The sequence below is a fragment of the Fusarium vanettenii genome (genome assembly GCF_000151355.1).
Source record: "Fusarium vanettenii 77-13-4 unplaced genomic scaffold NECHAsca_45_unmapped, whole genome shotgun sequence".
Lineage (NCBI taxonomy): Eukaryota > Fungi > Ascomycota > Sordariomycetes > Hypocreales > Nectriaceae > Fusarium > Fusarium vanettenii.
Window position 1 is genome coordinate 83,674 of NW_003315843.1, and position 13,431 is coordinate 97,104.

Here is a 13,431-nt window from a genome sequence, read left to right on the forward strand (position 1 = left end):
GAAATACCCTTAAGTATCTTATACTTTAAGTACTTTTAGGAATAATAAGAATAAGGTATAACTTTAAAGCCTATTTCTTTAATAAGCTCAAAAAGATAATAATAATACGCGGCGGAATAAGACCTTACTTTTAATATATTATTAATATTATAGAAAAATGTTTATAAGGGAAGGTTTAATAAACTAAGGGAAATTAAGATAGCTAACTTTAAAGGCCTTAAGGATAAGACTAATAAAGGGGAGATATTATATTATGGCCTAATATATACCTATTATATATATAAAGCGGGACCCTATAACTCCTTATTAATTAAATAAGTAATTACCCTTAATACTAAATAATTACGGTAATTACCTTATTAATTACCCTAATTACTTATATAATTACTATGATTAGGATTAATAGACGGAGTGATTATAACCGATACCTAAAGTATATAGGATATACTTATTGCACTTTCTTATATAATAGCTACCTTAGCTATTAATATAACTTAGTTATACTTAATACCCTTAAGCATATTACTAGACGTGACTTATACCCTTGTTTAAGATAACGCTAATAATCCCCTGCTAATATAAACCCAGTACGACCGGTTTATCCCTTGGAATATACCACACCGTCACAGTAGTAGGCTGTCGATACATTCTTAAGTAAGATCTCCTTGAGTGCGTTAAGGCTTCGCGAGGGTCACGACAGGGGGTTCGGTCCAATTAAAATAGCGAAAATTAGAGGTACTTTAATCCCCACCTATTTTCTATAGTAATAGAAGTCCCAACAATCTTGTGAGTTATAAATCGCAACATCACATTGCTTGCAGCCGTAAGACGACCTCTTCAGCCCCTTCCTTTTCGTATTGCCGTTGACGCCGGCCAATGGCTTCCTCTTACTTCGTGACCTAATTTGACCGCAGCGGAGTCCTTGTCAAGCAAGGCAAGGGCTGTTTTCCCTCTTTTGACGCGTTCATGCAACTCCATAGGCGTATTTTCGTCGCCAGCTCGAAATCGCTGCCTAGAATGACCAGTCCAATAAGCCGCAATAAGGTCATCTATAAGGCGGCCTCGCCAGTCACTCTAAGACCGTATTTTCTTCCACTTTGGCTGCCCATGAAGCTGAAGAAGATAGCTATTGATGAGGGCTGTGTCAAGAAGGAAGGTCCAAGCTATAGCCTGCCAAAGGCCACGACGAATTGAGTACTATAGCCCCGTGATGCCCTCAGTTGGTCGCCACGGTCCACATGGTTCATCTCATCGTTGTACGTAGCGGCGATAGAAGGGATCGCAAAGGTCTTGACGGCTTCGTCACCAAAAAAACGCTGTATTGGCCGTGCGCGGGCTTAATCTGTATTTGGCCTCTTCCTCTTCCGTATGACAAGCTCGTCGCCTTTGAATACAGTAGATAAGAGGAGCACGAGGGCGTTATCCTTCCACGCGATTAGGTTGACCTAGGGAAGAGCAAGTCAAATTAGTAGGGGTTTTATAGGTAAATTTGACTTGGCTTGCTACCTTATTATCAACTGTTAGAGCCATTCTGACCTCATTGAACTGAAGGAGCCTCCGGCCGGCAGAATCATCGTCTTTGAGCTTCGCGAAGGGGGCGTAGATACCACAGTTGCGGCGGGCCGTGCCTGTGGCCCCGTGGCCGTACTGACGGAGGCTTCTAAAGAGGTTAGCTGATGAGAAGAGGTTATCAATAAAGACGTGATATATGGCTTTTGGCAGCTTATTAATAAGGGCAATAACCACGCTTTGTGTCGGGTTGAGGCGTGTAGAAAGTCGCCTTCTTCTCTGAGATCGAAGCCGCGTTACGAGGCTAACTGGACCGTATCTCTTCTTCGGCTCGTGCCAAAGCCACCGCAAGAAGAGGCCTTTTTGCGCCGTGGCCCAGATCTTGAAGCCCACGGGGATAGGCTTATTTGGGACTCGTATTGTCTGGTATGACCTTCCTGTATAGCGGTCAAAAGTCATGACTTTGAGGATTGGATGGTCGGAACCTTGGTGCCCTAGCCGGGAAGTCTTCCAATGGTCTCGGATTGTGATTTCCTTATGAATTCCTATATAAATTAGAAGCGCAAGCCATAGATATACCTCTGGCACGGTGGTTGGCTTCCAACTGCGAATTCGAGCCCTTGGCTTCCAGCTGCGACTGCGAAGCAAATGATCAATCCATTCATTCGTATATTTAACCCATTTTGCGACTAGGAAATAAGGCACAAAGTGATGGAAGAGGTCAAGAGGCTGCTGGGGCAGCTCTTTGACCTCGAGGTCGCGATCGGGCACTATCACCGGGAGGAAATTGGTGCCGCAGTGTCGCAGGGTAGGCATGATCTTCGCGGCCTCATGAAATAACTACGTTAGTAATCTAGCCGTATGCTATAAGTAGCTCTGTAGGATGGAGTACCCCGCACAAGAGACAACCTCAGACAACAATCAATCAACACACTGCTGCTGCTCATTATCGTTTACCTGATCTCTTGATTCTTTCAGCACGCTCAGTGCGACACGCAGCTAGGGACCGGGTTAAAGACAGGTCGGCAGGTGAAATCGGCTGGCTGCTCGCGGCGGCTATTCTCTTCTGTAATTATAATAATACTTGGATCAGAGGCACTCAGTGCCTGACTAGGGATTGATTGAGAGCTCATAAGTATCTTCAAAAAGATTTATATGGTGTTTTGGGTGGAAATAATTAATGGAGCACTATGCCGTACCCCTCTCGTACCTACGTCATGACTAAGGTCATATGGGTCAAGTAACCTCACGAAGCCTTAACGCACTCAAGGAGATAAATTAATGCACTTACTGATCCGATGCACTTGTGTCAAATGTGACAGCCTGCCAGTTGCCCACAAATGGTATCACGTGACTATAAAATACTACGTCACCCCATGCACATTGGAGCGGTGATGGGGTGCATGGGGTAGCCTCAGCCGAAGGCTGTGTGTCCGCGGGCCGGGAAGCTACCGGTATTACTACTACTGCATTATCTATGTACTGATCCACTGCCATGGCCATTCTTGGTATTATGTGACACGTACGTATTCCGTGTGAGCACCTATCGTTTCCTAAGCTCCTGATCCCTCATCTTCATCTTTATGCCATCCGGGGGAGACCCGTAGACCAGGTGATTACGATCAAATGGTGCATCCAACATCAGACCCTCGAGCGTTTTCACGCGAGAGACAGCCACGTAGCTTAAACCAGTCTGAAAGTCCCGGCAGGACAGATCTGTAACTATCATGTCTTCGGGGATGCTTTGTGACTTGTGCACGGTAATTGCGTAGCATATGATGAACCAGCGCTCTTGGCATCTACTGCAGTATTGCATCTGGTCATTGTCAAGCGTGGTCCAGAACTCGCGAAGGATGGCCTTGTCGCAGTCGGCCAAGGCGCAAGCGTTGAGGTCTCCATTCCACACCGGATCTTGTGCGTGGAATACCGCCGATTGTTTAGGTGAAATCATCACTGGACTCCGATACCGTCGCGGCGGCCGCGGAGGTTGAGCTTGCGTCTGAGATTTTCTCGGCCGCCCTCCCGTACCAGGGGCAGGACCACGACGACCACGACGACCATGAGATGGCTGTGCGGAAGGCTGCCTCGAGCAACGGCGAAGAGGGCTTTTGCCCACCGTGTCATCGTCTTTCTCGTCGTTCTCGTCTTCGTCCCCTGGTTCGGAATCGCACTCTACCCCTAATTGCTCGAGATACCTCCGAGGCCGAGCAGGCGAGAGAAGCAAATTGAAGTAGTCCTCAGCGTCAATATCGGATTCAGAGAATTCCCCCTTGTCAACCATATTTATCCCGTCCTGTTCTGGATGTGCGCCATGACCGTCGGCTAATCCAGTGGTTAGCCCGCACAACGACGACGATCACGGCCAGGGATACCTTCTCCAGGCTCATCAGGAACTGCAGAGACGCCCAGTTGAGATATCGAGGGAGTCAGAGAGACAGTCTCCCCCCGCACGGCGCCGTGAACGATGGTCGCGCTGTATAGCCACCTGCCTTGCCTTCGCCTCAGCCTAGGAGGCATCATCTTGTGAGTCTTTCCCGCCCTTATGGAACCTAGAAGCCAAGTAAGAGCACTCAGCATCAGTTGTGCTGCTTGGGACAGTAGATGGATCGGAATTTGACGCGATTTGATGGGTCGTTGGCTGTACGGTCGGTGAGGGAGCAAGAGTCCGGAAGTTGCGCAAGCTTTGTTGGGTTGGTGGGATTGGCGTCCCCAGCACCACCTGCGGCTGGCTAATTGGCTCTTCAAATAACCTCCTCGCAGTGTGAAGTTGCCGTAGCCTCTCTGGCGATGTAGGCTGGGTTCCGGATCTCTCATTAGGAGGCGATAGGCCAGCATCTCCGTCGGTTCTTTTCGGGGCAGATCTCTCAGCTGAGGAAGGACGGACGGCCAGGTTCCTCAACGTCAGGACCGCACCTTTGGACCTGGCACGCTTAATCAGGTTAGGGAGGCATATAGACTATACCAGTGATGTCAATTACCTCGGAATTGCGCTGGTCCCGGCATTCCAGGCAGGTTGTAGTTTGATTGGCAGATTTCCTCCTGCTAATGAAGTCACTTGCTGGTTTTATTTGGTTGCAAGACGGGCAATGGCCTCCAAAATCAGATCCAGGGCTCATATTACCCCTAGAATCGGAACCCATCCTCAGTCATACGGTACATCGGGATCGATAATGGAAGAAAGGTTGCTTGGCCAAGCAAACGAACAGATCGCCAGGCAAATTTAGCGATGGTAAACAAAGAAGTAAACAAAGAAGCAGTGACAGATGGTGGCTGGCGGATACCCACTTTTTCTAGAGCCGCCAACCAATCCAGCCTTCTTTAGCGACCGGCAATACAAAATTTGGACCAATCAGATTCCGAGAAACTTATTTATCCCTGTCTGCACCAAACCCTCATTATTGGGAAAACTTATGGATTAATGTAGAGTCAGCCTTCGGCTGAACTAGTCCCAATTAGGAAAGCGCAGAATCCTGCCCTTTCCGCTTTGGCGCGTCTTCGTCGAAGCTAGACACACATAACAACAATACACATCATCACATTTGATAACTTGCTTATTAAATACATTATATTAAGCTGTATCAATGGACTGAATATACATAAGGTTTGACAGCTTTCTTTATTGAAATAATTAGAAATGCTTTGCAACACCTATAGAGATAGTAAGCAGGGGGGGCCTATTAAGTCTGTTATGTTTCCGAGTTCCGATGGAAGTCGTTTGACAACCTGGTAAAAGTTTTTACTTTACTTATGCCGAGACGGGCCGATAAGCTCCCATGGTGTTGATAAAACTAGGACAACTCCAAATGGAAGTCGCCGGCGTTCCATATGTAAAAGACTTGGGAAAATGTCAAGACCGTACTGAAGGCACAGCATCAGAATGGATCATTGAAGGATCAGGCCACAAGTCCGGAGCAGAGGTGCAACCCGTAGCTCGGGCTAACGGCTATGCTAACCGAAATACCCAACAACCAAGACCTTATTGGCCACCTGGTATAATAGAAGGCATACTATTGTAAGAAAATGGATCCGAAACGGGATGACGCCGACAAATCGGCTTATCCTCGGGCCGAGGGCACGTGACCCCACTCCAATAGGGAAGTCCGCCGGGGAGCTCTCGCAGAGGACTCCGCAAGTTGAAGTCTTACGCATAATACAGACCTACCTTCTATCTATGATTTTCACCCTAATCCAGCCATTGAGGCCCACTATCTCACAACTATTAATAAGGTGAGGCTGAACAGCTATGTGCACTTGGTGGGCGGATGGGTCTGGGGTTGAACAGCCCGTGTGCGGGTTTGCGGGGGCTAGTGCCGTAACAGTTGGGCGACACCAGGCAGATTCCTTCGGCTGCCGGGCCGTCGAATCATGTGGCTCTTACATCTCCCTCTATTCAAGTGAGCTAACCGTAAGAGGGGGCCCGTACAGACCACACCATGGGGAAATACCCGGGGTAGCTGTCGTAATAGGCTGGGCTGTTTAGGCTATAAGGGCTGGGTGACTGGGGTAATTGGAGGTCCCCGGTTAATAGGTTAATATACCTTTCACACTTGATATTTAAATCATGCTTAACGCTCCTTGGTGCTCCCGTCAATATTTCGTATTGTATCGCGGCTTCCAGAATCCAATTGTGCAACCTGTATCTCCGAATTCGATTTCGGAGAACAGCCATCTCTCCCAAGGGCTATCAGCAGAAGACTGGCCACTACCTTGCCCCTGTATAGTCTCTTGTCCCACCCCCATCCTGTGCCCCCCACACAGTCAATCGTCTGAGATCGACCACCTCGTTCACGATGCCTTTCGCCGTCGGTACTTCGACTACCAAACAGGACCTCGCCGTAGCTCAGGCCGAGGCCCCTCAGCTCGCCAAGGTCAAATGGTGGACTGATCCTGGAATGCGCGTGCTGTACTTCTACGCCGCTATTCTCTGTGTCTGCTCTGCTACCACTGGTTACGATGGGTAAGCGATCTCTATGCTGGGAGACTAAAGGTTGAGGCTAATAAGAAACCTCAAGCTCCATGTTGAACACTTCTCAGACCATGGACGATTGGCAGGATTACTTTGGTCACCCCACAGGCTCGAAGCTTGGCATTCTCAACTCTATCTACCAGATTGGTAGCATCTCCAGTTTCCCATTCGCGTACGTTGTTCTTGTTTGCGGGGTTGCAATCTGCAGACCCACCAAAACTAACTTTGCTTCGGATAGTCCCTTCATGGCCGATCACTTTGGTCGTAAGATCCCCATCACCGTGGGATGTCTTGTCATGATCCTTGGTGCTTTCCTTTCCGCCTTCACTAATGGCTTTGGCAGTACGTCACCAACTCTGAATACAACGTAATCTACTCTATCGAGCAAGAGCTGCTAAACCCTTGACAGTGTACCTTGGCGGTCGATTCCTCGTGGGTTTCGGAAACTCTTTGGCCCAGTTATCTTGCCCTGTTCTGCTCACAGAGATCTGCCACCCTCAGCACCGTGCGATCGTCACTGCCATCTATAACTGCCTCTGGAATCTTGGTGCCACACGTGAGTAAATAGATAAGAGTTTAGATCTGACACCTGCTGATATAGATCCTATAGTCTGCGCTTTCATCGGTCTTGGTACGATCAACATTAGCAGCGACTGGTCGTGGCGATCCATCACCTTGATCCAAGCCGTACCATCTTTGATTCAGATCTGCTTCATTTGGTGGATTCCTGAATCCCCTCGTTGGCTCATGGCTCACGAACGTCATGAGCAAGCCCTTGGCATCCTCGCAAAGTATCATGCCAACGGCGATGTCAATAATGCAACTGTGCAGTTCGAGTACAACGAAATTAAGGAAACCATCGCCCTTGAGTACCAGGCCCAGAAGAACGGCAGCTACCTTGATTTCCTTCGAACTAGGGGCAACCGTTACCGTCTCATGCTCCTGGTCTCCCTAGGTATCATCTCGCAGTACTCTGGTAACGCTTTGATCAGCAACTATTCCAACATTATCTACGAGGGCGCTGGAATCAAGGACCAAGCCCAAAAGACCGGATTGAACGGCGGAGAGAACATGCTGAAGCTTTTCGTTGCTATTGGCTGCTCGATGGGAATTGATCGCTTCGGTCGTCGCCCACTCTTCCTTACTGCTACTGTCGGTAAGTAGAAATCTCTTTTGCCTAACCCTTGCCTAGGAGAAACGTAGCTAACTTTGGTACGCTTAGGTATGATGTTGTTCTTCTTGGCCTGGACAATTGTTGCCGCTCGCTTCGAAGCCACCGGTGAGACGGAGATTAAGCGCCTTGGATACCCCCAGATTGCCCTCATCTGGCTCTTCGACGTCTGCTACTCCATTGCCTGGTCCGGTCTCATTGTCGCCTACGCTCTTGAAATCTGCCCATTCAGACTCCGTGCTCGTGGCCTCATGATCATGAACTTCTTCATCCAAGTTGCTCTCACCATCGGCAACCAGACCAATCCCATCGCTCTCGAGAACCTTCCCAACAACTGGAACTTTTGGTGCTTCTACACTGTAAGTCCCGCTTCCTTTGTTCGAAGCCGGTCTTCGAAAGGCTAATGAAGAAATAGGTTTGGATCGCGGTCGAGCTCGTCTTCGTTTACTTCTTCTATATCGAAACCAAGGGCCCGACTCTTGAAGAGATCGCGAGAATCTTCGATGGCGATGACGCTAATGTCGCACAAGTCGACTACAAAGACACTGAGAAGCAGTCTGTCATTGAGACCTCGGAACATGTGCGCAATACCGAGCGCAATGATCTTTAATTGCGTTTGCGACAGACCAGGGATTTGGTCGCCACTTGCGTGGTTGAGAGTTGGAACCACCTGATAGTCCATTCCTTTCTTTAGACAAGTCCGCAGTATGACGGGACGCTCTTATAAATACAACACTTTCTGGCAAGCCTTCCACTTGTGACTAAGCTGCGTAAATTGAACGACAATATTTAATACTCCCTGTGATTAACCACAGGGCACGTATAACCATAACGATTCAGATACACACGATTGATAACATAAAGTATTATAATAATTAACTTAGACCGTCTTGAACCTCCTACAGCTTAATGAGATGAGCTTGCCCCTGAGTTAACCGCGAAATCCTAATTAGGCTAGTACGCGACCGCGAAAATCAAATAAAGTTAGTATGTGACCGCTAAATTCTAGTTAGCTAGAGGTTTTAAGCACTAAGTCTAAAATAGGCAAGCGTATTGACCGCGAAACTCAAAAGGACAATTTTGACTGACCCGATGGCTTCATGCATAAGGCACATGACGGGGTGTAGATTTAAATTTAAATGGATACCGTATCGACTCAGCAAATTGGCAAAAGTCGGTGGGTCCTGGCACCCCTGCCCAATGCAAGTTCTGTTCCTCATACAGTTAGTATGTAAATTGGAATACGACGGCAGATATTGCGGGGAAGAGCCTCGCAAGATCACTAACCTATAGTAGATTGGTGTGGTGGAGATTATCAACTTCGCAGGGGTTCCCAGGACCCACAGACTTTTGCCAATTTGCTGAGTCGATACGGTATAATATCCCCTTTTTCTCTTTAACAACCCAGACGCGACGTCAAACCCCTTGAACCTCAAGTTAACCCCGAGCTAAAAACCCCTGACCCATGCCGCACAAGTTCAGCCAGTCATCCAATCATCAGGGGCCCCTACTATATATAATAAGAATATAAGATAAATATAAATTTACTATAAAAAAGACCGATAGTAATTTTACCCTCTTTATATTCCATCTATATATATAACTTACTCTACTCTTCTATAATCCAATAGCGCATATATTTACCCTTTGCAAATATTTAAATAATAATATCCTTCCATCCTCTTTCACTAGCCTATTAAGCTCTATACTTAAGTTAACTATAATAGCTAAGGATATTTTTACGGTTTATAGTTAAATACTCGCAACTCTTATAGCTATGCCCTCTTAATCTTAGTAGCTTAGGGATAGGCCTACTTTAGTGATTTAGTAGCGGCACCGTAGTTAGATCTTAGAAAGTTCTACTATTATAGAAAGAGATTACTTACTAAAGCTTATCGCCTTTGAATCAGTGCATTTTGCGGAAGTACTAGATAATACTCTTAGCCCGATTATAAACTTACAGAGGAGACAAATAAGAATCTAATGCTTATTAAGGACGCAGAGAATGTGGTCTATCTATGCGGGATTTTCTCCTTTAAGAAGTCATAGAGTAGCATAAGAGGATTTATTATCTAGCGGAAATAAGACTTTACTACCCCTATCTTCTAGTTCCGGGGCCGGCATAGATCCTAAACTCCGTTCTACTAATAATCTAATAGTTTCTTATCCTCTTAGTCGCTTCAATAGATAAGTTTAGTCTATAATAGATATAAAGTCTAGTAAAGTATTAGTAATTATTTGCTTATAGTATATAGTAAGTAACTTAAGAGTAATAGGCGCATATTAAGATAATAAAGGTAGCTTCTTACTTATTTAATAAAGGAATTTATACTAATAGGTCGAGGCCTACTCATAGGCATATAGTAGTAATAGCTAAAGCTAGAAAGGGTATGCCCTATTAAGTCTATATATAATCCCACGCTATAGTAGGCAATATCCGCTTTACTAAGTAAATATAATATTAATATTAGAATCGCTATTATTATTATTATATTAATTAAATAAGGTATATACTTTATAGATATACTTCTCGGTGATTATTATTACTAATTAGTAATATAGATAAATATAGACTACTTATTATTAAACTTTTAAAGTAGCCTTAATAAAAATACCTATGAGGCGAGAAGTAGGCTATGCCTTTTTATTACTATAAAAGAGTAGTCGCGTTTATGGGTATTCCTAGTAGCTTTTAATATACCCGACTTACTCCCATCGCAATAAATTAGCTAGCTTTTAGATATAAATAAGATATAAGTATAAAATATAGCTTAACCTAACTAATAGAAAGCAGATTATATAGAACTCGCGATTTATTAGTCGCTTTGCTTTATAATAGCGGATAATATATATTATATAATATGCCTAGATATATACTCTATAAGTTATACTTAGACTATTCTTATATTTAAGACTAAAAAGTTTATATACTCGCGGAGTCTAATTATATATAGTATAAAGATTACTAGCGAGTTACTCCTTTATCTCGGCTACTTATTTTAAGTATAATATAATAGTATATTACTTCTAGGTATTACCCCTAGTAAGTCTATTCTTACTTAAAGTATAAGCTTAGATAAATAGATCTAGGTATATTAATTTAAGGCTATTCCCTAGGTGCTCTATAAAGTAATAGTTACTTTCTAAACTAGCTATATTATTATTAATCTTTAAAAGGTTAATATTAGGTTTTATATTAAATATAAGATTATTATATAGTATTTCTATCTATAAGATAAAGTATTCTAAGAGTTTATAAAATTCTCTTATTATTAGCTTAAGAGTTCTATTAGAGATTATTTTATTATTATTACTCTAGTAAAAGAGGGTTAATAATAGCTCGGTATAGGTAGTATTATGGCTAAAGTCTCGAAGGCTTATTAGCTCTACGACTAGGGATTATAAGCCTAAAACTATATACTTTTCTTAAATTTTATTTAAGGTCTCGAGCTACTTCATCTGTGGCCGCTGCGGAATACTAATAATAAGATATAGATATAGCGGTAATATATACTCTAGAAGTAATATATACTAGATATAGATAATTCCTAATAGTTAGGGGTAATATTACTAGGCGAGTAGAAACTTATAATAGTCTCTAGAGAACCTAAGAACCCTATTAAAGTATATTAATAATATAAAGCCTAGCTACTTATTAATAAATATCTCGATATATAGCGTGAGATATAAGTAGAATAGAAGCTTAAGGAATTTATTAAATACTAGCTTAATAGACTTACCCTCTACTCTAATAAGCGGTTTTAAATAAGGCTCTTTATTAATTCTAATAAGGTCGCTATTATATCTAGGATTATTATTATAATTATCCTTATCGTCTTTAAGCTCTTAGTCCTTTATATTATTATTATTATTATCCCTATTATCCCCCTCTTTATCTTATCTATTACTATATATCCCTTATCTATCCTATAATATATTATATATATCCCTATTAAATCGATTATCGCTAATAAGAATATTATTAAGTATTTCTCTAATATTATTATAATAACTTTAACTTTTTATCCTAAGCTAGAGCCCCTTTAATATATTAAATAAGTCTTAGACTCTATAGTTCTAAATCTATTTTAATTAAGTAAAGAGTATTAAGTTTAGCCTAATATCTATAATTTCTTATTAAGTATAGCTTAATATTTAATATATCTAAAAAGTAAAGGCTAAGGATTTTTTCTTAATTTACTTATATTTAAGCTTATTATTCTTCTTTATTATAAGATTAAAGGGAATTTCTTAAGGGCTTTAAAGTTATAAGCTAAGTAGCTAATAAAGAAAGGTATAGCTAATATAGTAAATTATATCTTCGTAATAATCTATAACTAAGTCTAATACTCTTATAATATATAATATCTTTTATTTATCCTTATATAGGCTTATAAAGTCTATATCGCCTTAAAGGGTTCCTTAACTTAAAGTATAATCTATTATTAGGGATTACCGGTTTAATAGTCTAATTAATACTTATAATATATCTCGCTGAGTATTTTAATATATAAAGGGCTATTAAGTTCTCTCTAACTAGAGACTTATAGCTATAAAAGTTTTATTACTTAAATCCTTATTAATTATATATAGCTAATTTATAGCATCTTAGTATTCCTTTTTTTTATTCTAATATCTACCTTAGATAGATAAATACTTCTAGGGGAAGACTTTAAATTATTACCTATAGCTTTAAGAAAGCTAGCTTTACTTATAACTTCTTCTTTTTCTTCTTTCTCTGCCGACTAGTATTTTAATTAACTTTAAACTATCTATTACCCGCCCTAGAGGGGAAAAAACATTAATATATAATATTTTCGATCTATAGTAATTTAATAAGAGGTATTAGGTATTCCTTTAGTAATTATCCTTTATACCTTAGATTAACTTATTAATAGGTTTTAATATAATAAGCTTAAATTTTTTAAACCTAATATATAATATAGCTATATACTTAATACTTTAGTTTATCTAGCTCTAGCGCGCTAAAATAAGTAATAAGCTTAATTATTAATAATAAATACTATAGTTAATCTAATTAAGACTAATTTTATAATATATAGGGTAATTTTTATATAGTTTCTATTAGCTTATGCTAACTTTCTAGGTCTATATTATAATATCGTATTCGTAAGTATATAGTAATTTTATTTATAATATACCTAAATTAATATAATTAGTATATAAGGAGCTTATATTTAAGAAATAAAATAAATAAATAAATAATACCGGCCGAGCTATATTTTATAATAGAGCTTATTATCATAGCATAGTATAATAATCGAAAAATTAAAGTACTATAATTAAAAATTCTAACTTCTTTCCGATTATAATTACCCCCCCTAATGTCTAATTATAATAAGTCTTACGCGATGTATATTAGCGTTCCTCGCGTATAATATGCCTTAATTAGATAGTAAGGTTTATAGCTAATTATAAATTTAACTCTACCCCCTTGCTAAAATAAACTCTACCCCTAGTAAATATTAACTTTACCCCCCCTCTCGACCTATTAAGTGATTTTCTAAAAATTAATTCTACCCCCCGGCATAAATTAATTCTACCCCCTATGAAGTGGGGCAAAATAAATCAACTCTATTAAAGTTAATTTTAGTATATAGCACTAGGGTTATATATATATATATTTCTTTTTCTTTTTACCTTAGTATTAAGGTTATATCTCTTTTTATTTCTTTTTATTTCATCCTAGAGTTAGGGTTATACCTTTTCTTTTTATTTCTTTTTATTTATTCTAGGGTTATATATATCTTCTTTAAGTATCTAT

At 41.1% G+C, this 13,431-nt stretch overlaps 3 protein-coding genes across 3 annotated transcripts; 1 reads left to right on the forward strand and 2 right to left on the reverse strand.

Annotated features, from left to right (window-relative positions):
- Positions 1 to 1,337: 1,337 nt before the first annotated feature.
- NECHADRAFT_88962 (uncharacterized protein) lies at positions 1,338 to 2,325 on the reverse strand (the record flags this gene model as incomplete). Its single annotated transcript, XM_003041474.1, has 4 exons — positions 1,338 to 1,445; positions 1,537 to 2,054; positions 2,089 to 2,146; positions 2,188 to 2,325. 4 exons carry the CDS (start codon positions 2,323 to 2,325, stop codon positions 1,338 to 1,340), a joined length of 822 nt encoding a protein of 273 aa, XP_003041520.1.
- Positions 2,326 to 3,052: 727 nt separating this feature from the next.
- NECHADRAFT_55739 (uncharacterized protein) lies at positions 3,053 to 3,460 on the reverse strand (the record flags this gene model as incomplete). The annotated part of the gene is made up of 1 exon (XM_003041475.1): positions 3,053 to 3,460. One exon carries the CDS (start codon positions 3,458 to 3,460, stop codon positions 3,053 to 3,055), a length of 408 nt encoding a protein of 135 aa, XP_003041521.1.
- Positions 3,461 to 6,299: 2,839 nt separating this feature from the next.
- NECHADRAFT_55738 (uncharacterized protein) lies at positions 6,300 to 8,256 on the forward strand (the record flags this gene model as incomplete). The annotated part of the gene is made up of 7 exons (XM_003041468.1): positions 6,300 to 6,466; positions 6,522 to 6,647; positions 6,714 to 6,817; positions 6,885 to 7,031; positions 7,086 to 7,631; positions 7,698 to 8,005; positions 8,062 to 8,256. The coding sequence occupies 7 exons, from the start codon at positions 6,300 to 6,302 to the stop codon at positions 8,254 to 8,256; spliced, it is 1,593 nt and encodes a 530-aa protein (XP_003041514.1).
- Between the last annotated feature and the right edge of the window lie 5,175 nt (positions 8,257 to 13,431).